At 40.7% G+C, this 23,900-nt stretch overlaps 1 protein-coding gene across 1 annotated transcript in view; it reads left to right on the top strand.

Moving 5' to 3' along the window:
- The first annotated feature begins 1,594 nt into the window (after nt 1–1,594).
- LOC131219090 (WD40 repeat-containing protein HOS15) overlaps nt 1,595–23,900 on the top strand; it is a 103,958-nt gene continuing 81,652 nt past the window's right edge. The window contains exons 1-3 of the mRNA XM_058214091.1: nt 1,595–1,823; nt 19,839–19,984; nt 20,133–20,586. Coding sequence (XP_058070074.1) covers nt 1,760–1,823; nt 19,839–19,984; nt 20,133–20,586 — 664 coding nt within the window. The 5' untranslated portion in view covers nt 1,595–1,759. The remainder of the gene's footprint in view (nt 1,824–19,838; nt 19,985–20,132; nt 20,587–23,900) is intronic.

Genomic DNA, 23,900 nt, shown 5'->3' with positions numbered 1-23,900 from the left:
ATCCGAAACTTCTCTAGCTCCCAATAAGTTTTTAATGGTGGGTGTTCAATCCCCACTTTGTGGTCCACTTAAGACTTGCACCTGCCTCAATTTTTGGATCCTCTCTTAAAATGATCTGCGAAAAACTATGAAAGGCATGGATAAGACACTTACATCATGGTAAGCCCCACAGAGCCCTGCCCAGACGGATTATCGTCCGGGCGGGGGTAGGACACAATCCACGTCCAAGCGGGCAGGGATTGCATACTACCCCCACAAAGATCTAGCTATAGATGGAAGATCTTATCAAAATGGCTCTATGGGAGTTGTTGTGATGTATATGTTTTATCCACACCGTCCATCCATTTTTCCATATCATTTTAGGAAATAGGACAAAAAACAATGTAGATCCAAGGCTCAAGTGGGCCATACTACTAGAAATAATGGGAATTGAGTGCCTACCATTAAAAAGTTTTTGGGGCCACCGAAGGCTCTGATCAAGCTGGTTTTTTTGTCTTGCATTCATCCAGGTTTGTGTGACTTATGAAGAGGTTAGATGCCAAATAAGCTTTATAGTGGACCACTGGAAGGTTTTAACAATAGTTGTTCCATTTCTACGGCTTTCTGTGGTGTGGTTCACTAGAGCGGTGGATGTGCCTTTTTTGGAGATTGTGATATAGAATGATATAAAAAAGGTGATGGATGGTGTGGACCTATCACATAGATAATAGTAGGCCAAGCGAAGTGCCACACATTAAAAGTTGGGTTGTATATTCAAATGTAAAAATTTCTATCACCGGGAACAATTTTGGATTTTTTAAAGAAGTTTGTGGATCGCGTTCTACAATCACCGTGAAGTTGTTGAAAAAAATTTGACAAAAACTCACCGAGGGCTTTCCACATTCGGTGTTGACAAACACCAATAAATGCTGAGTGCTTTCTAAAATCCATGTTAAGTAAAAATTTTTAGCAATAACAAAGAGGCCGTTGGTATCCGATTGTGAAAGGCACGGGAGTATAAAATTTATATTAATTCTGATTTTTGAAATTCCCCAAAAAATAGGAAGTATATTTGTCTTGGCCCCAAAATTGGTTTAGGTAAGGGCTGCAAGGGCCCACGTGATGTATGGGTTTTATCCACGCTGTTCATCCATTTCTCCCCATCATTTTAGAGTGTGAGCCGAAGGCAGATCCAAGGCTCAAGTGGACCACACAGTGGGAATTCAACGCCACCATTAAAAACTTCTGGGGGGAGCAGAATTTTTGAATCAAGCTGAAAAATTTATGATTTCCCTTCATTCAGGTCTACGTGACCCTGTGAACAGGATGGATGGCAAATAACGGTGGGCCGTAGGAGGGTTTTCACAGTTTCCTGTGGTGTGGTCCGCTTGAGCCTTGGATCCGCTTCATTTTTTGGCTAAAAACTTGGAACGATCTGAAAATTGAACGAACGGCGTGGATAAAACCTATATATCGCGGTGGCCCAATGAGCCCGTTACCGGACCAATTTACGTCTATCGTGGGCGGGACGCAATCCGCTTCCCAAGAAGTATAGGCGGTTCAGTTTCAGTTAAAAGTTTTGTTATTTGAAGTGCCTGCGTATGAACTATCTAACTCTGCCAGAGTATCAAACAACGCTGCAAAGAGAAGGGTGAAAGGTTTTGTTTCTCCCTTGAGCTGCTTCTTCGCCTTGAGCGAGCGAAATAGGGTAGAAGAAGAAAAAGGAAAAGGTTTTTATTTCTTCCATGATTGTTTAGTATCAGTTAATTCGAGTGTTGCGATGGGCGGAAGCATAACCTCAACCGAGCTGAATTACCTCGTCTTCCGTTACCTCCACGAATCAGGTCCGTTCCCTTTCTTCCCTCTATTTCTCATCTCCTCTTTCCCACCAAAAAGTGAAAATAAATCTTCATTCTTATCTACTTTTTTGTTTTCTTTTTCCTCCACAAGATTTCGCTGCGATTCCTTTTATTGTTGTATTGGCCTCAGATCTGCAACGGTTGCTTGGGTAGCCGTTCAAGGGTTTGATTATGGTTATAGTCACTGAATGGACGACCGTCAGGTGGGCCACACTGTAGGAAACAATGGACAGCTGATTGATTGACTCGATTTGGACGTGTGGCCCACCTGATGAATGGATCAGTCAGATTTTTGTGTCCAATGATCTTCAACACAAGGGAAGCCCTTTTGAGGTCTCAGATGTTGTGTAGATAGGACTATTTGGTTGTATTGCAAAAGGTTGATGGTGGCCTTACCATCCGTTGAGATGGATATATTCGTTTGTCTTTCAGCCTGTGCTCCATCCACAGTAGGTCGTGCGATTTGCACGGTCTGGATTGATATGCATGCATGCCATGTGTATGGCGGATGAGAGTGAGGAGCCCTAGTTTTAGGAAATGGTGGTGAACTATCACTATGGTCTTGTTTATCTGTTAATAATATGGCATTCGCTTGCAGGAAATGCATGTTCTTGTACCACTGTTCGATTATGGAACTATGTTTTGTATCAGAAAATATGTTACTGTCGCGGGTTTGGTTTGGTACTGATTGGTAATGAAAACAAGCCTTTGTTCTATCTGTTATAGGCAATTGGAAAATCTTCTGATTTGCTGAAAGACATGAGAAATTAGATGGTATCTTGTGGAAATGTAACGTCATCTTCCAAATTCACCAGATCATATGAAGAACAGAATGGATAATGCACCGTCAACAAAGGACTGAAATCAAACAAACAGTGGGCTGAGGGATCTGTACCAGATTTGGGAACAAAATCTAGAATAGAGAAACAAAGGGACAGTGAGTCATAGTCAACAGTCCTCTAGCTGTCTGCTAGTGTTATACTAATCCTTCCCCAAATCTTCTACCTTAGGAAATCCTCTTATCAAATTCTTATTGCAAAAAATTTCATAAAATTGTTCCATGTGTAAGGCATGAGGCCATATTTGTAGGCTTTACATGAATATGATTATTCTTATGCATATGAGAAAACCTATATGTTTAATGAACTCCTAAACACATAAGAGAACTTCTTAGATATTTCTAGGGTAAGGGCTCTAGAGACTAGCGGTATGTGCTAAGCAAGGTATTCAACAACGGTAATGGTGGCCATATTGGCCATCATCATTACTGTTATGATATGGGCCATAATTCGTAATGATACCCCACTATTACCGTTATGTAATGACTGTTATGTAACTGTTTTTCGATACCATGGTGCTAAGTTGGACCATTTGGGCTTCTTCTTGTGCACACTTGTGGTACATGTATCTTACGGATGGTGTGCGACTACATCAATCCCCCTCGACTTGAAAGAACATTGATCCTTGAAGATGATGGTGATGCACTCCTTAGAGAGCTCCGGTTTGATGCGGTTGAAATTTTCAACTGAAATCCACGTATAATCTCTGACACCCTCCTCCACTTGATTGTAAATTTCTAATGCCCTCCATGGCTTGTTGAAACTATTTTGTTGTTGAACAAATCTTCGATGACTTCCATGGGCTACCGAGGCTATTACCCTCCTTGATGTATTGAAACTATTCGATTGTCCAACACATCTTTGATGACTTCCTTGGATTGGCTTGGTACTTTGGGTGTTTGGATAGCTCATTCTTTTGTGCTCTCATCTTCATGATGTTGAAGGTAAACTATAATTCTTCCACATTGAAAATAGGGCTCATCTTCCTTTTAGATGGAAGTTCGATCATGTATGCATTATTACCTAGTTTCTTTAAAACACAATAAGAACTTGCCTTTGCTGGAGCTCAGTATAGGTTTCCGCTGGAAACCTCTTAGGCTTGGCATGCACCATTATCTCATTCCCTTCTTGAATTTGGGTTTAAGCATCACTGGACATTTATATGCCCCATGTAATTTCATACTAAGGGTTGTCTTTGATTTGTTGTGCAAAAGCCTTGGCTTCCTGGCTCGGTTTAGTTGTAATAAGAAGTGGAATTAAATTGATATGTTTTTAATGTTTAATGTTAGTCATAATCTCGAAAGGAAAGTTTGGCACTTGGTAGTTGGTAGTGAGGTTCACGGAACTGTAATAGTTGAACTTGGCTTGGGACAACATGAGGTCCCATGAATTGATGTGATCGCCAATCAAGTATATATGAAGATTCTTAAGACTGTAGTTGATGACCTCGGTTTATTCATCTGTTTCTGATGGTAGGCACTAGAAAACTTTAATTTAGTTCCCATCTTAGATTGTAATGTTTCCAGAAGTAACTCATAAACTTGACATCATGATCGAACACAATTATCTTCAGAACACCATGTGGATGGACCAACTCCTTGAAGAAAACATTAGTGATGTGTAGAGCTCTAGTTGTCTTCTTACCAAGGATGAAATGGGTTATCTCAGGAAACCATAGCTCTAGTTGTCTTCTTACCAAGGATGAAATGGGTTATCTCAGGAAACCAATCCATGTAAAGTCTTGGGCAATCCTAAGACGAAATCAATGCTGACTTCTCATGGTTATTTGGCACAAGCAATGAAGTAACGACCACTGTTTTGCATGCTACCTTTACTTAGTTGCGCGTTTGACATTGTTGAGTCAAATAACTATTCCAAACATCTTTCTTGGAAGCTGGCTAATAAAAATAGTCCTCAACCAGCATATCATTTTGTCTACCTTGAAGTGACCTCTAAGGCCACTTGAATGAAGTTCTCATATCCAATGTTCGAAATATCGGTATTGTGTTACGTATCGCTCGCACGTGATATATCGGTTGTATTGTGTAATGTGTCGCTGTTGTTGGAAACATGGGGAAACATTGGAAATTGGTCGAATTTTTCAACAAAATTTCAAAGATTGTTAAAAAAGACATCAATACACACTTACCAATCAAAACATTATAAAAAACAAGTGCACATAATAGGTTTTCTTTGTATGGGGTCCTAATCTATGCGTCGTCTAACTGAATTGATGTAAGTATATTCAAAGTCTATTCAAATAATTTATAAGTGTAAGAAGACGTGTGGAAACACAAGCAATACATTCAAAAGCAAAAGAAGAATCACTAGATTTGGTAACATACATGTTTGATTTTGATTTTTTTTCAATTTTCCGCAACTCGGTCCTTCTCCTCCAAATCTTGAAATTGAAGTTCCCAATCCATGATTTTTCATACCATGCAAAACATGAAAAATTATAGATTTGTAACAATTTGACATTGATTTTACATATATATATGTAAAGGATCAAAAATTAAAAAAATGCTCACTGGATCGAACATTTGTGATATATCCCACTAGTGTGTTTCGTATTGTGCAGGTGGGATACAAGATATATCGTGGGATATATCGGCTGATATTGTCGATATTTAAAACACTGCTCATATCACAAGCTCTTGCAAGGAGAGCTTTTAGGCAGACAATCTAATTTCATAAATTAGGTACCCATCATAAATAACATGGTGCTTGAGCTTGAAGAGAGAGTTGAAAATATCAAAATCACCTTAAGCTGTGTAGTCTCTCTTGAGTTCCTTGAACCCAACAACAGAGACTGATGGGGCAGACAAGAAATGCAATTTTTGGCTGAGGTCATCGACCATCTTATCTTTGTGCCCTCACTCAATCTACGATCCTATTTTTCGTGCCTGCTCGTTGCCTTATATACATACACGCTTCACTTAATACACCACATTCTAAATTTCTTTTGGGAGTTCAAGTAGTGAATGCCACATGACTAGAACGTAACACAAATGATCGATGGATGAGGTAATGATGCCAATGTTTCAAGGTCTACAAAACAATGTAGAACTCTTATGTTGTAAATAGACTACTTATTTTCGTGCATTGTTGAGTTTCTCGTTGGAAAAGGCTACTGAATATCCTTCCTGATTGAGACACTTCTAATGCCTATGTGTGCGTCATAGGAAACCTTGAGTTATCTTCTCGAAATCGAGAAGCCTAAGGCATTTTGGCTTTCATAATCTTTTGCTTGATTTCTTAGAAGGCCTTTATTGTCGCTTTAGTCCACTTGAAAGTACCAATCTTCATGCACTCTGTAATGGGTGCCATAATAGAGTTGAAGTTCTTGATGAACCTCTAGTAGAATGTGTCCAAGCCATGGAAGCTTCAAACCTTATGAATGATCGTGGGGAGAGGCCTATCAACTATTGCTTGAATCTTTTCTGGATTAGCCTTAACTTCGTTTGTAGACACAACAAAATCCTAGAATAGCCAGGCTAGGAATCATAAAGGTTCACTTCTTTAGATTGATGAAGAGCTTTTCTTCTCGTAACACTCTCATCACCTATTGAAGATACAAAAAATTGTCCTTGTGCGAACAACTATAGACAAGGATGCCAGTAAAATGAATAATGACGAATTTCCTATGAAAGACCAAATAATTTGTGTCTAATGCTCATCAAGGTGCTTCGTGTGTTGGTTAGTGCAAAAGGCACAACTAACCACACATACAAGCTATCTCGTGTGAGGCAGGACAATTAACCACGTGCTTTAAAAGATTGAACTGATAGAGCATGGCTAATTAATTCATTTATCTGATAGCCCAGGCCCCAAAATCCATGGGTCAGGTTCTTGGCCGAACCCCCCTTGTTGGCCCCAAATCCATGGGTTTTGCCTCACATGATGAGCCACTTGCTTCACACAGGCCCCAAATCACATGGGTTCTGCAGGCTGCCCACCTCGAGTTTGCCCCGCATCCCGTAGGCTACCTTACTTAAGCCTTGTGTGAAAATGCCCCTGCATTAATTACCTCCGGTGAGGAGTCTTGAACATGAGACCTCCCGCTCTGATACCAATTTGATGCAGGACAATTAATCACTTGCTCTAAAGCTCGAACTGATGAAGCATGCCGAATTAGTCCCTTTATCTCATAGCCCAGGCCCCAAATCCATGGGTTAGGTCCTCGGTCGAACCCTCCTCTTGGGCCCTAAATTCATAGGTTCCACCTCACATGAGCCACTTGCCTCACACGGGCCCCAAATCAATAGGTTCTACGGGCCGCCCATCCTGAGTGTGCTTCCTCATCCCACAGGCCGCCCCACTCAAGCTCGGTGTGAAAATGCCCCTACATTATTGTGTCTTGAATGTTATCTTCCATTCATCACCTAGGTGAATCCTGATCTGATGACAATTGCTCCTTACCGACCATATCCTTAGTTACATAAATCCTTCATGCGGGGGCATTTTCACATTGGGTTCGAGTGGTGTGGCCTGTGGGATGCAATGGTACACTTGAGGTGGGTGGCCCACTGAACCCATGGATTTGGGGCTCGTGTGAGGTGGAACCCATGGATTTAGGGCCCATGAGGGGGCAAAACCCATGGATTTGGGGCCCACGAGGAGGATTTAGCCGAGTAAGGCCCATGAGGGGGCGAAACCCATAGATTTGGGTGGGGCCCACGAGGAGGATTCAGCCGAGTACCTAACCCATGGATTTGGGGCCTGGGCTATGAGATAAAGGGAGTAAATTGCCATACTTTATCAGTTCAAGCTTTTAGAGCAAGTGGTTAATTGTCCTGGATCAAATTGGTATCAGACCGAGAGGTTTCGTGTTCGAGACTCCTCATTGGGGGTGATTAATGTGGGGACATTTTCACACCGGGTTCGAGTGGGGTGGCTTGTGGGATGCATGGGTACACTCAAGGTGGGTGGCCCGCTGAACCCATGGATTTAAGGCTTGTGTGAGGTGAAACCCATGGATTTAGGGCTCATAAGGGGGCCGGAACCCATGAATTTGGGGCCTGGGCTATGGGATAAAGGGATTAATTCGCCATGCTCTATCAGTTCGAGCTTTTAGAGCAAGTGGTTAATGTCCTGCATCAATTTTGTTCCACAATTTCGCTCGGTTGGTTACAATATCCTTAGGAAGTAGGACTTGTTGGATTTCCTCGACGAGGTCTTTGCGGGTGGCAATCTTCCGGTGGGGTTAGGGGCCTCGTTCATAGCTTTCATCCCTAAGGTGGAAGGCATGGAAGGGTTTTAAAGATTTTCGGTTGATTAACCTGATAGGGAGTCCGCATAACATCCTCCCCAAAGCCTGCCTCCAAATTCAAGAATGTGGTGGGAAGCATCATTTCCCCCAATCAAAGGGCCTTTATGGAGGGTAGGCAGATCCTCGATACGGCCTTGATATCTCACGAGCATATTGATGCTCGTTTTATGTAAAAGACATCGGGGGTGGTTTGTAAGTTGGATGTGGAGAAGGCTTATGACCATGTTGATTGGGAATTTCCAAATTATATATTGGGAAGGTTGGGTTGTGGTGCCAAATGGAGGAAGTAGATTTAGGCGTGTGTTGGGTCTCATTCTTTCTCGATGCTCGTGAATGGAATCTTGAAAGGTTTCTTCAAGTCCTCCAGGGGCCTCGGGCAGGGGGGATCCCTCGTTTCCGTATCTCTTCATGGTAATTGTAGAAGCCTTCAGTTGTATCCTCTCTAAAGGCCAAGAAGCTAGCTTGTTTTGTGGTTTCATGGTGGGTAGGACGACAACCTTGGTCTTGCACCTTTAGTTCATGGATGGCACGCTCATTTTTTGTGAAGCAAACTCGGGGATGGTGGAAGAGTAGGCTTGAGGAAAGTGGTGCTTTGTTTTGAAGCGGTTTCAGGTTGAAAATTAACGTAGGGAAGAGTGAATTGTTGGGAATCCACTTGTCAAAAGATGAGACTTTTCGTCTAGCAACTTCCTCTGGTTGCAAGGCAAGCTCCTTTCCTACATATTTGGGTCTCCCGCTTTGTATTGGTAAATTGTCGATTCATCTTTGGGATAGGGTGATAAAAAGAATTGACTCTCGGTGGTTGTCTTACTTGGATCAAGGCAGCTTTTTCGAACACGCCACTATATTTTATGTCCCTATTTAAATGCCCGCAAGCCGTCCTCGTCAGATTGGAAAAGATTAGAAGAGATTTCCTTTGGAGTTGTTCTGATGTAAGTTTCAAGTTCCATTTATTGAAATGGGAAGAGGTGTGTAGGCCTGTTTCTGAGGGTGGTGCAGGTTTGCGAATTTTAAGTCATATGAATTCTACCTTCCTTGGAAAATGATTGTAGCGATTTAGATCGGAACAATACTATAGCGAATTTTTAATCATTTCTTCCTAGTATGGTACTACTTGCAGGGGTTGGGAAACCAGAAGGTCTTCCCCTTACAAGGCCTCTTATATTTGGAAATAGATTATGTTGCTTAGAGATGCTTTTGGAAAGGTGCGATTTTTCGGTGGGGCATGGCTCTTTGTTTGGTTCTGGGAGGATTGCTGGTGTGGCGAATCTCCGTTGTAGCGTGACTTTCCTTCTTTTTTTAACCTTGTGCCCTCCACAGACTTGGCAGTGGTGGATTGCTTCTCCCATAGTGGTTTGTCGGTCATTTCGGCCCCTCCTTCTAGGAGGAACTTGACCGATATTTAGGCAGATGATTACACTGCATTGCTTCACTGCTTATAGTTTCTATGCCTAGGAGGTGGTCCGGACTCCTTGGTGTGCCTGATGCATGGCTCAGGTTGTTTCTCGGTCAAGTCTTTTTACAAAATGATTGCGCCTGTCACTGAGGCCTAGGAATGGTATGCCTTTCAATTCCGGTTTTATGGAGTACCACCCAACGTTAACGCCACGTGGCTTGTACGATTGACAATCTTCAGAAGAGGTCTTTGATGATTCCAAACATGTGTTGCATGTACAAGCAAGATGCTAAAAGTATGGATCATTTATTCATATCTTGCCCTTTTACCTGCGAGGTTTGGTACCGCTTCCTTGCTCCTATTGGTGTTGCTTTGGTGATGCCTAAGTCGGTGTAGGATCTTTTTTGGGCTCGACATGGGGGTGGTGGGGGGAAGCAATCTCAGCCGAGATGGCATTTGATGTTGCCAGTGATTTGGTGGTCAATTTGGGGGGAGAGAAACCGGTGGTGTTTTTGTAACCAATTGTGGTCTTTTCTAGTGGTTGTGGTGGGGATTAATGACTTGTTGTCCAATTGGACGGAGTCGTAAAGACGTTTTTGGTCTCTTTGTTGTTTGTTCTGTGTTGCAGGTGTTTTCCTTTTTCTTGTTGTTTCTTTCCTTGTCTAGCCTTTGCTAGCAGGTTTTTTAATAAAATTCTTTTACCCTTCCAAAAAAAATAAAATAAAATTCCTTAGTTAAACCATTCCGCTCTAATATACTATTATCTGTACAAATTAAAATTTAACTTTTGGACGCATGAAAATCATTCTAAAGAAGCAAGAAACAACAAACAACTGATACAAGAACTTAGGAGCAGTTGGGATGGTGGGACTTCACAGTCTCAAGGGAGTTATAAATCTTGGGAATTTCAATCCTAAATTGGCCAATGACATGCTGGATTGGCCGATACAAGAATCCAAATGGCACCTACGTCACACTGCAATTTGCGGAAGGCAGGAACCATTGTGTTTTCCATGGCTCTCTATGAGCAATTATATGATACTTCTCCAGGATATGCATATTTAATCTATGAGCAAGAGAAATACAAGAGGGAAGACTTGGGATCAACTCCATGATTTAATCCATATCAAATGGAGAAGAAATAAAAGAACTGTTCATATTCAAATCAAAAGAAGACAGATTGGATGGCTTGAATCTTCCCATCTAAGAGATGCTTAGGGTCTTTACCATGCACGATGGCCATAAAGTCCCCTTTTCTCTTTCTTCTCTCTTTTTTCACTTTCCTTGATTTGAACCATAGTGGAATTTTAGAAACACATTTTATATTAGGTCTAAAAGCCTATTTTTGGGATTAAAAAACAATATTTTAGTGTGTCGATAAGTTGAAGTGGAATGGACCATTCTGGGAAAATTGGAAGAAAGGGTAAGCCATTTTTTCCCATCTTTTTTTTTTTTTGTATTTCAGTGTATCGATAATCTACCAAATCATGCTTGATTTATGTTTGATTAGACCAATTTGGTTGACTTTCAGCAGGCCAAGCTGATCAATGAGATTCTTATCAAAGAATACTTGGAGACACCATTGCATACGTATTAAAAACACAAAAAAAGAAGAAAAAAGATATTCCCTGGTGTTTGACATTTTTTCCTATTTCCTGATAACTTTTCATATTTTTTGCTGAAAAGCCGGTTAATATGGGCGATATGGGTCTGATACGGTCCACTACGCCTCGTATCATATTGTTTTTGGGCTTGGCGGATATGCCCCCCGAAAGTCGTCCACGCTAACTATGCCTTTATGTTGTCATGATCATAATAGTACCTGGTACCCTAGTTTTCAACACTCCAGATTGTAGCTATTATTTTTGGTGTCCAATGATGTTGAACCATTGCAAAAATTCCTATGCTTGGATATCCTATTGTGTTATCTATCCAACAATCTCAAGATTTGTAATTCCATGAAAAATTGAGCGAGTAATCATCAAATTATGATAGATACAAGGTTGTGAAGGAAAATAGGGATTAATTACATTTAACTTTTTCTACCCGGTTGCAGCTCCCACTTTGAATTGTGTTTTGACTCGCACTCCCGCTCCCATTTCTTAGAAGTTTATAGTTGCTAACATTTTAAAACAGATGCTTCACTAGTTCTTCATGAAAATCCAATGCCACTATTCTTGCTTCATGCAAGATATTCTAGGCATTTACAATAGTATCTTACGATTATTCGTTATTTTACTGAAATGATTAGGATTGTGTGTAAAGTGGGCTTGAGATTTAATCATATGCTTTAGGATTTAGTAGGAAAGGTATGCTGAACTATTGTGAATGGTATATATTGAATTGACTATCAAGAGATATTGTTTTTTCTAGATTTGATTTTAACCCCTTTTGTGTATGATTCATCATGCTCTCATCTTTATTTTCTATTTTATTTTATTTTCATGGTTTCTTACCTTCTCTTTTGTTGATTTTGGTTGATTGTTTGGATTTAGTCTTTAGTACTCACCTCTTCTTGAGGCTTGCATATCATTTTGTCTAAGAAGGTAAGTGATTATGATTTGTGTTTCCTTTTTGTCCTTTAATTGAAGCCAGTTTTAATTGTTTCTTTTGTTCTGCATGAAGCGTTTGAATGTGACCGTGGAGAAGTTCCATTAATGAGATGGCTCACCACTGCACCAATTTGTTTCCATTGGATGCATGTCTTACATTCTTATTGGTTAAAACAGTAGAAGATGATTTGATGATTATAGTGTGGAGAAAAGAGGAGAAGAGTGAGAGAGAAGAAGAGGAAAGAAGAGAGTTTGGGGAAATGTTGTGTGTTGGCCAACATGCCCTAACACAATGTTTTATTAGAATAGGGCATATAGTACACTGTAGGAGGAGGAAAGTGTGCACATGCACTTACATTAAAAGAGCCACCAGCCACACGCACTATACACTAACAGTCTTTAAACTCTCCCTCAAGTTAGAGCATAGATGTTGATCATGCCCAACTTGTCACAAACACCATGAAGAGCATCTGGACTCAAGGACTCTGTAAGAACATCAACAAGTTGATCCCCGGATCGAACAAAAATGGGCGATGATTTCCTTAGAGGCAACTTTCTACCGAATAAAGTGACAATCGACCTCAATATGCTTGGTGTGCTCGTGGAAAACCAGGTTACGAGCAATATGGATGGCCGCTTAGTTGTCATAATGAAGAGGAATAAGAGTCGAAGGAGGATAACCAAGTTCTTCAAGAAGGATGCGAAGCCACAGGCGCTCACATGTTGCATGAGCTATAGCCCGATATTCTACTTCAGCTGAGGACCGAGCAACAACCGGTTGCTTCTTGCTCGTCCATGTGATAAGATTGCCACCTAGGAAGGTATAGAAGCCGGACGTAAAGCGGTGATCATAAGTACTACCTGCACAATCAACATCGGGATAACTAGAAAGATGAAGATGACTATGCGACTAAAGTGGAGGCCAAGACCTGGGGCTGATTTTAGATACCGAAGTATGCGGTATACAACTATGAGATGTGAAGCATGGGAAGTTTTCATGAATTGGTTAACAATGTCCAGCGCAAAGGAGAGATCTGGCCGAGTAATTGTCAAGTAAATGAGCCGGCCTACAAGTCGTCGATACACCCCGGGATCATAAAGGAGAGCACCATCATCTGGCCGAAGCTTCTGCGAAGTATTCATGGGGGTGGTAGCAAGTTTGCATGCTAACGTGTTGGTCTCCATGAGAAGATTAAGGGGGGCGTTTGGCGCATGATATTAGATGGGATTAGGTGGGATGGAATTGCATTTGGTCCCGTGCCAATTCCACTCAATGTTTGGGAAGAATGGAAAAGCTTGGAATTAGATCAGATGGAGTTGCATTGGGTCCCGTGCCAATTCCACTCAATGTTAGCAAGTTGTGTAGGTCCCACCATGATGTGTAGGCTATATCCACACTGTCCACCCATTTTTCGAGATCATTTTAGAGCATGGGCCAAAAAGTCAGGTAGATTTAAAGCTCAAGTGGACCCCACCATAGAAAGCAGTGGGGATTGAATACCTACCATTGAAAACTTCTTTGGGGCCACATAAGTTTTGGATCTGCCTCATTTTTAGGCTCATGCCATAAAATGAGAATACAAAACTGATGAACGGTTTGGATATAACACTTGTTATTCTCAATAGTTTCAAATGATGGTGGGTATATTCATTCAATGTACCACGGTATTACAAACATAGTATGGAATTAAGCTTATCCCATGGTAACAGGGGACAATCCTTGCCATATGTAATAATTATGTTTTTTTAAATCCCATCCCACCTAATCCTTCCCAATACCACGCGCCAAACACCCCCTAAGCGCATATTTTCGTTATGACAAGGCCAACCTGGATGAGGAGCGACCAACTTCAATTCCTTGGAAGTTGCGAAGAGGACCAAGTTCCTTGATTTTTAGAAATTCTTTGACCTCTCACATTCCAATTGAATCACTACCGGATAGAACAATATCATTCACATACACAATGAGAACCATGATGCCCATCGATCGACGACATATAAAGAGGGAATGATTGACATGACTACGACCAGTGTTTTAAATAGCAGTAGCGTGATGCGTAGCGCTCAGCCCTCTATAGTGTAGCGTAAATACGTAGCGTGTAGCGTAAGCTACACGATACTTCTATTTTTTAATTTAAAAATAGGACAAATATAATAAATATTGAAAAAAAAAGGAAAAAAATATAAAAATGCCTAAAAGATGATTCATTTTTATCAATTATAAGCATGTTAAAAAAGTTATTAGTTATCATTTATCAAAAGCCAATCCACATATATAAGCCAAATCAAATAATTATCGCATCAACAACTTTCTAAGCAAACCACTTTAATTAATAATGTCTAATTGAAACCACAAGTCACAATTATGAAAAGAAATAAAAATCCCATAGGTTAAAAGTATCAAGTATAATACAAGTGTCACATTCCTCAACATTAGAAACAAAGAAAACGTGAAAAAAATAATAAAAAATAAAATAGTAAAAATATACATTGTAGCTTACGCTACAGACGCTACGTAGCTGTAGCGTACGCTACGACCACGCTACACTATGTAGTGTACGCTACTGCTATTTGGGACGCTACGTAGCACTACGGCCACGCTACGCTATGTAGTGTACGCTACCGCTATGCTACGGGCGCTATTTGAAACACTGCTACGAACAACGCCGAACTCCACGAGAATCTGACTAATTTTTTTGAACCATGCACGCGGGGATTGTTTGAGTCTATAAAGAGCTTTCTTCAACCGACATATAAGCGCAGGGTTGTGGGAAGCAACAAAGCTAGGACGTTGATGCATGTAGACTTCCTCTGCAAGGTCCTCATGGAGAAATGTATTCTTAACATCAAGTTGAAACAAGGGCTAGGATAAATGACGACCAAGGAGATCACAACACGAATAAAATTAAGTTTAGCCATCAGAGAATTTCTTGAAGTAATCCACACCATGAGTTTGCGTGTAGCCCCTAGCAACAAGACGGGCTTTATAGTGATCAGTGAAGTCATCTGGAAGGAACTTGATCGTGTAAACCCATCGACATTCAACATGTTTATGTGAGGCACATGCTCCCAAGTATGATTCTTCTCAAGAGAAGACATTTCTTCTATCATCGCTTTTGTCTAGAGGTGGGCATCGAGCCGAGCCGAGTCGAGGTGGGCCAAGCTCGGCTCTGCTTGTCCATGCTGTACTCGAGTTCGAGCTTGAGCTCGACCTTGAGCTCAACATTGAAGCTTGGCTTGTTTGCCAAAGCTGTCGACTCGAGTTCAAGTCGAGCTAGTGGTTCGAGTCGAGTTGAGTTTACCTCGAGTCGAGCTCGAGCTTGTTGGGTGAGAGAGTAATGGATTCTGTTCTTGATCCTCCTCCATTGATGAAAAATTCAAAAATCTTAGGAGAATCAAAGCAAAACCCGATGAAAAAACCAAACAAAGCTTCGAATCGGATGAGGAAACCTGTAAGAACCGATCTTTTCTTGATCTTCTTCCACCAGCAGAAATCCAAGTACTAAAAAAGAATTAGAGCAGAACACAGATCAGAAATCCAAGTAAAGAGCTCTAGCCAATCAGATCATTGGATTTCCTTGAAGCTCTAACAAATCTGAGAAGAACACATCTTGGATTTCTTGGATTTCTCGCTTAAAAAGTAGATCTCAAGAGATTGAAATCATACTATCGTGGAGCTGAAATAAAAACTGGTGGTGGTGGTCTGGGGGGGCGTGGCTGGTAGCGGGTAGAGAAAGAGAAGAAAGGGAAAGGGACCGGGAAAGAGGGTGCGTGCAGTCGGGTAGAGACTCTAGGGTTTGTTTTTTTTTTTTTTTTTTTAAATTTTTATAATAAAGTTAATCGAGCTGAGTTGAGTTGAAATGCCCCTTGGTTGAACTCGGCTCAAACTCAACTCGAGCGTCAAAGAATTAGCTTGACTCGGCCCGAATTGGCCATTCAAGCCGAGTTAATCCGAGTTGACTCGAGCCGAGTGGAGCGAGTTTTTCGAGCTAGCTCGACTCGTGAACAGCCATACTTTTGTCCAATCAGGACTTTGAAGAGCATGTGAGAGAGATCGATGAATAGCCTGTGATGAAAGGGAAGCTGCAAATGACTGAAAGGACGGTGAAAGATGATCATATGAAACTAAATTACTAATGGGGGGCTGAGTACAAGATCTTGATCCTTTGCGCAAGGCAATGGGAAGATCCAGACTTGAGGTGGGAGAGTCACTTGAGCCAATATTCAAAGTTAGTGGAAGGGTGGATGACTGAGCGTGTGAAGATTTATCTCGACGATGATACACCCGCAGAGGCGTAGGGTCACACAAATCATCAACAGGATACTGAACGGAGGGAAGAGGAGTGTCCCTGTGATCACTAGTGGAAAGGGGAAGAGGATAAAAGTCATGCTCCCCCTGACTTGCAAGAGGATCACAGAGGGATCAACCTGGAGTTGAGGAAAAAAGAAACATCCTTAAAGAAGGTTACTTCAGCAAAGACATATTTCTTGCAAGTCAAGGGGTCATGAAATTTATATCCTTTCTGACTCCAAGTGTACCCTAAGAAGACACATTTAATTACCCTGGGGCTAAGTTTATCATTACTTCCATCCAAAATTTGAACAAAGCATGTGCAACAAAAAACTTTAGGTGGTAGAGGAAACGAATTGTCATGAGGATATAGTATATGATTTGTAAGACATGATACGTGAATGTATATGATTAACAAAAAAAGTAGCAGTTAGAAGAACATCACCCCAAAAATGTTTAGGTACGGTGCATACCAAGGAAAAGGGTGCGAGCAACTTCAAGAAGATGACGATTCTTTTGTTTTGCGATACCATTTTGTTGAGGTGTGCGAGCACACGACGTCCGAGACAAAATACCATGCTCCTGCAAGAAGGATAGAAAGGCAGTGGACATGTATTCCTCCCCCATTATCAGAATGGAGGGTTTTGATGGAACATTGAAACTGAGTGCACACTTCATGATAAAACACTTTAAACACATCAGACACTTCACTTTTAGATTTTAAAAGATAAACCCAAGTCATGCGTGAATAATCATCAATAAAGGTGACAAAATATCTAAATTCAAAAGTGGAGGTAACCGGAGCTAGTCTTTAGACGTCGGAGTGAACCAGAACAAAAGGTTGAGGTTTCCTCCCAGGAGAGTTAGGAGGAAATGTAGCACGATGATGTTTAAACAATTCACAAATATTACATCATAACGGTTTAGTGATAGATAAGGAGGGAAACAAAAGGCTCAATCTGGCTATTGATGGGTGGCCTAAGCAGCAGTGCCACCGTGTCATGGACTCTTGATCTAGAGAAAGGGTACTAGAAGCGGCAGTGGGTGTATTATTGAGAAGATAAATGTCTCCTCGCTCATGCCCCCCACCAATCACTGTCTTTGTTTGTAGGTCCTAGAACAAACAATGAGAAGGGTAGAAGGTAATGGAACAATTCAATGATTTAGTAAGAGAGTTAACAGACAATAGGTTTAATGGAAAATGAGGCACATGCAAGACTGAGGACAGAAGCAAGGAAGGAGAGAGAGATGAAACTAATCCTAGAGATGGGAGTTTGGGTTCCATCTGCGACTGCGACATACTGAGTGTGGGGAGAAGGAGAATAAGAGGAAAAGAGTTGTGACTCACCAATCATATGGGAGGATGCTCCAGAGTCTATGATCCAGGAGGTAGGAGAGGATGACGCAAGAAGAGTAGTACCTGACTGGGCCGAAGTTGTGTGAGAAGGCTTAGGAATATCACAAACATGAAGCCGCATCAAGGCATCATATGCAGCCTGAGAAATTATGAGAGACTCCCTTGAGGAAGATTGCTCAACTATCGGGATGGAAGACTGTCTCTCAGGAGCAACCGTGGAAGCAACAGAAGCAACGACACACGTAAGATAACTATGGAGCTACCAGCAATAATCAATAGTGTGATTAGTTTCAGCAATGCGAACAAATGCGGGAACCATCACGGCCTCGTCCATGTCCATGTCTACCATGACTACGAAGATTACGACCGCCACAACCGCGATCTCCCTCGTGGCCTCTACCACACTCGCCATAACAAAAAATGCACCTTGAACTCAAGGATGGTGCCCAAAGGCTAAGAAGAAGAGAAGATTCATTGCCAGCAAGATGTGTCGAATGCTTTGGTGGCATAAATGAATGAGAAGGAAGAGCGGAGACAGTAGCGCAATGACACATGGCATAGACTGTCGTCAAAGGGGGAAGAGGATCCTGCACAAGAACCTAATCCCAAACATGAAGATAATCGGAGTTCAACCCGGTTAGGAACTGCGTGATACGAGTATCATCCCACCGCTTATGGGCATGCTCATGATCCTCTTCACATTTAGAAAGAAGAGGCTGATACAGGTCCAGCTCATCCCACATGCCCCGTAGTGTCGAATAATAATCTTTTAATGATCTTGAGTTTTGTTGGAATTGACCAATTTCTTGAATAAGCTAGAATACTCGTGAAAAATTCTGAGACTCCGAGAACATATCATGAAGCGTATCCCAAATGTCTTTAGTTAAGGATAAAAACATAATTGAGTGGCTAACCGAAGAATCCATACTATTCAACAGCCATGCGATAACTTGATAATTCTCCTTTGTCCAAGACTTGTAGGTAACATCTATAGAGCTGAGAGGATCATTCAAAATATATGACAACTTCTCACGGGCTCCTAAAAACACTTTTACAGATTGTGCCCATTGAAGATAGTTGTCACCATTCAACTTAATGAAGGTAATTTGCAAGGGGTTGGATTCAAGAGAGCCCATGCTAAGAGATGAGGGCCCTTTGTTATCCATAGGAGACTCCACGTAGGAAGGATTGATTCAAACAACTCTTGCTCACTTAAATCCTTCAAGGGAATGAGAGATAAACCCCAAACAATCAGTAATCCTCTAAAATAACAACAAATCTAGTCAGATTTGGCGTAAACGATTGAAAAACGGCCTAGTCGATCGCTCCGCTTGTCCCATATCGGAAGTTTTGACCTACCCAATTGAGGCTTTCCTGGGACTTACTAGGCATATAATGGTTTTAAAGGTGCTCCTCACCGGTCTTTCGCCTTCGCGTGGTTAAGCCTACCACACGTCCATTTGGGGTTAAAACCCACTCAAACATGAATCATAGCTAAAAAATATCCTTCATGAGTAGCTTGGGAGGAAGATTTTGGTCCCTCTTGAGCAAAGAAACCAAAGAGAAACTTACCGATTTGAGGCAAATCGAAGAAAAACGGATTTGGGACCCAATTTTTGAATTTCTCTTTTTCGGTCAAAACACCATGAAAGGTCTTTAAAATGCTAAAAAAATCATGACAACTCTTCTAAAATCAAGATCTATCAAACCCCTAAACTTTTAGCTTAAGTGGGGTCCATGCGTCTGTACAACGTTGATGTCAACCGTATGGCTGCTGAAGTCAGCAAGGTGACGTGTCGCCTTTCAAGTTGTTAAATGCGGAATGCCCTGATATATGCTCTGATACCAAGTAGAAGATGATTTGATGATTATAGTGTGGAGAAAAGGAGAAGAGTGAGAGAGAAGAAGAGGAAAGAAGATAGTTTGGGGAAATGTTATGTGTTGGCCAACATGCCCTAACATACAATGTTTTATTAGAATAGAGCATATAGTGCACTGCAGGAGGAGGAAAGTGTGCACATGCACTTACCTTAAAGGAGCCACTAACCACACACACTATACGCTAACACTCTCTAGAAAAAAGCACCTGTTCATACATTATTCTCATGCATTTCTTTCTTCACTTGATTTTGTCGTGATTCTCTCTAGTTATACATTGGTGTGCTACTGTACCTAAACGAAAGGATAGACTAAAGTGTTGGGAGTTGGGACTGGGAGGCTCTCATAGTAACAATATTTGTCTAGACACCCTTTTGAGTGATTAGTCACATTTTTATGCTCTAATGTACTCCAGGTTTCACACATTCAGCATTTGCTTTAGGATATGAGGCGGGGATCAACAAAAGTCCTATTGATGGCAACTTAGTTCCACCAGGTGCTCTGGTAACATTTGTACAGAAAGGACTTCAGTATCTAGAGCTGGAAGCAAATTTGAGTAATGTAAGCATCCTTCTTTGATGATATGTGATCTTATTTGTTGCTTGCTTTTCTTGACATTTGATTTTGTTGAAGCATCTTAATTTTTGTGCATGTTCTAGAATACTTTTGTTTTATTTATGCTGATCAATGCTTGTTTTAAGCTTTCCAGAGTGAATCAGATGTTGATGAAGACTTCTCTTTTCTTCAACCTTTGGATCTTATCACAAAAGATGTCTATGAGTTACGGCAAATTATAAAAGAGAAAAAGGAAAATCTTCAAAAGGAAAGAGAGAAGGATAAGGAAAAAGATAAGGAATGTGACCGGGAGCCAGAACGAGAACGTGGGCGTGAAAGAGAGAAGGAAAGGCAAGAAAGAGAGAGAGAGCGTGAAAGAGAGAGGGAAAGGGAAAGGCAAGAGAGAGAGAAAGAACGCGAAAGAGAGAGGGAGAGGCAAGAAAGAGAGAAGGAACGAGAGAGGGATAGAGAGAAGATGGAAAAGGATAAGGAGCGAGAGAAGGAGAAGGAGAAGGAAAAGGAAAGGCAGCATGAGCAGCATGAGGAGTTGGGTAGAGATCGTGAAGATAAAATTAAGGTCAAACATGATGAGAATGTAATTCATGGAGGTAAGTTAAGCATGCCCTTTTCCTCCTATTTTAGCTTGAATAGATTGTGTTGTCACATAAGCATGACCCAAGGTTTTAAAGGCACATGTAGTAGTTGAGGCGGTCTTCTGTTATGATATGAGGTATAAAGTTGGGAAGCATACCGAGGGGTAACCCTAAAAAAATTAACTCCAGAGTTTATTTAAAAATGTAAAACGCTAAGAGGTAGAAAACCTTGTAAAGATTTGATCATCATCATCAACTTCATCATCATCATCTAAGCCTTATCCCAACTAATTGGGGTCAGCTACATGTATCCTTTTCCACCATTCTACTCTATCTAGGGCCATAACTTAAAGTACCATAGGTCATCAAGTCTCTTCTTACTATCTCCACCCATGTCCTTTTGGGCCTTCCCCTTGCCCATCTAGGGCTTTCAACTCGTACCTACTCATTCCAGCTTGTACCATCTTGCTAGGATTTGATATACTTGAAAATTAGTAAATAATGTAATATGTACAAGAAGTGGGGTGTGTTAGTCTATCACGACAAATGTAATTTATTCATTTGTGTTTTAGTGGAATTGTAAACTATTGCTAATTAGTCTCCTGCTTGTTAGATGAGCTGGTAGAGACAGTGTAGTGTGTGTGAGTGATCCAGGGTTCAATCCATGGTATTGTTACCTTTCTATTTATTTATTTATTTATTTTTTCTAGCAAATGCAACAAACAGCTAAATCATATGAATAAACAGAAAAAAATAAAAAAAATAAAAAAAATACAAAGCACCAACTTACAATTAGCGAACACTAGTAAACCACTTGTGTTGTAGTCATTGATGACCATAACACTATAAATTATAGTGAGTTGAGATGCCTTTGGACTTGGAGGCATGGACAACCCAATTGGTTGATCTGGACAGTCCATTATGCCTGCCACACTTCATGGGCCACCATGCAATGACCATGTTGGTCAAATTATCATATCCATCCAAATGTCGGCCTATTTGATTAACGATTACTTTCCCGGCCAAGGATGGGATGGTTAGGATGGTTTCTGTGCAAATAAAAGCAACCCAACTTGGGAGCCGCAAATGGGTGGCTATGATTGACAATAGGATCTTTTCCGTGAATGATCTTGACCATCCATTTTATCAGCTGTTGGTTGGATTGTTATAACTTAATTGCACGGATCTCTTATTCAGGTTCTACCCCTGCTTCGAGTCATGCTTTGGACTTGCAACCCTACTCCCACTTCCTAGTTGTATATGCTTTCTAACATCTTGAAACAGAAACCATTAAAAAACATCTTGAAATAGAAGCTTAATCTATTAATGCTTAATAATTTAATTGGTTTTCCTTTTGGTTGATGCCTATGAAATGTGGTGCAAATCGATTGATAGACTATCCACACGTCCAAGTGCAACCCATAGCACCACACAGCTAAATATATAGTGGTCCGAAATAAACATAGTGCTGCACATGTACGTGCCCTTGTGGTGGGGTCCACCACCAAGGCTCTAACATGTACAACTGATGGATGACTCAACGCATTATCGCTCATGCATGTGTTTTTTGATGAAATACATAAGGATTGCGCCTCACATGAGGTGTACACACCCTTAGGGGCTGAGGCACAAGGCTTAATTGCACGATTACGCCTTGTGTGATGTGTGAGGCTTAGTTTTAGGATCCTTCTAACTAGGTATTGCTCATGCTTCGATTCATGCTTCAGACTCTCACTCCTGCTCCCCCTTCCCACCTATTTGTGCTTGCTTAAATTTTGAATGCCTCCCTGCTCTAGCACCCGAATCTGTTGCTGCTTCACTTCACACTTTGTGCAACTATAGCGTGAGGTGTCTGCCCACCTTTAAAACTTAGGGGCATGACTGCAGTGCACTGAGTTGTTGTACAGGTATCTCCTACAATCCAAAGATGATGGGTGGGAAACTGGGAATCCAACATGTACTTCAAAATTGAAAATGAAGAAACCATTTAGAAATAAGTCTTGGGATTCCCAAAGCCCACCTATTATGTATAGGCAGTGGAAGATTTGTGTACACCTATTCTCAGTGTGCAGTGTGTATATAATAATCTTTTCTGCCACAAAACAATGGCTGTGGGCATATATTTACACCTCAAAATCTTTCTAAGAATCCCAGAAAAAAATATTTGGAGATTTTGAATGCATATTGTCTCTGACCGCTAGGAATTCTTTGCACACAGTTAACTAATAAATATTACTACATGACTCCTTATTGTTCTACCATTGGAAGTTGATAAGACAATGTGTAAATTCTAGAACGATTATCTCTTTGATGTTTATGATACCATAATTGTAGACACTACCTGTTTTTTGCTTTTGTTTGGAGGCATTTATACATAAAATATCTGTAAAACTAGGGTCACATTCGTAAAATCATCTAGCAGGTGAAAACCACATCATCCTTTCCAGCAAATGTTATTTGATGTATTTTTAAGTATGCTTAATTGTCAATTTGCGTAGCCACATTTAGTTTACATCTCTAAGCTGTATGTTTGCTATTATTTTGAACTGAGTGAATATCCTTCCATTTTTTCGAAAAATAACTTACACTATAGTAAGAGAAATGGGCTAAAGATGAGAAATCAGTGCCATTTCCAATTTTGGATAATACACTAAAACATTCATTTCGTTTTAAGCATCAAAACAACAAAATATGTATGCAATGAATGAATAATGGATAATTCACTTTGTTTAATACCCTTATTCACACATCTAAGTTAGGTTTTATTCTCTTTATCATATTTTTGAGCCCAACAGGAATCTTTTCATCCTTAACAAACGATGCAGCATATGGGAATCTCGGATGTACATGGTAGTCTACATTGCAATAATGAAAACAATAAAGGACTTTAATGTTTATATCATAAAAATAACTCAATAATAAGTGCATAGTGAACGTGCATGAGGAATTACTAGAGAATTAGTTACTGTACATCACTTTTACAATATTACGTGTTTCATGAAGGCCTTGGTGAAGCAGAATCGTCCAACATTTGTCCATCATCTTCCAAAAATCTTTGTAATTTTCATAATCACGAAGAATAATGAGCTTAACTTTATCCATGGCTTCATTGAGGAAGCCCATGGTGGGTATCTTCTTGGACTATATAAGATGAACTCTCATTAGCATTACCTTGGGTTATTTTGGACCTTTTTTTTCTTTCTAATATTTAGTATTTTTATTAGTCTCCACAACCTCAACTGTTGTCCCTAATGTCTTCTACCCATGTTTTGTGTTGAGCTACTTTCGTGAAGCAAACATCTTGCTAAACTCTCCCCTATGTTTGTATA

Source organism: Magnolia sinica, chromosome 11, assembly GCF_029962835.1.
Source record: "Magnolia sinica isolate HGM2019 chromosome 11, MsV1, whole genome shotgun sequence".
Lineage (NCBI taxonomy): Eukaryota > Viridiplantae > Streptophyta > Magnoliopsida > Magnoliales > Magnoliaceae > Magnolia > Magnolia sinica.
Note: the sequence above shows the minus strand (reverse complement) of the source record. Positions and strands in the feature narration are given on the sequence as shown.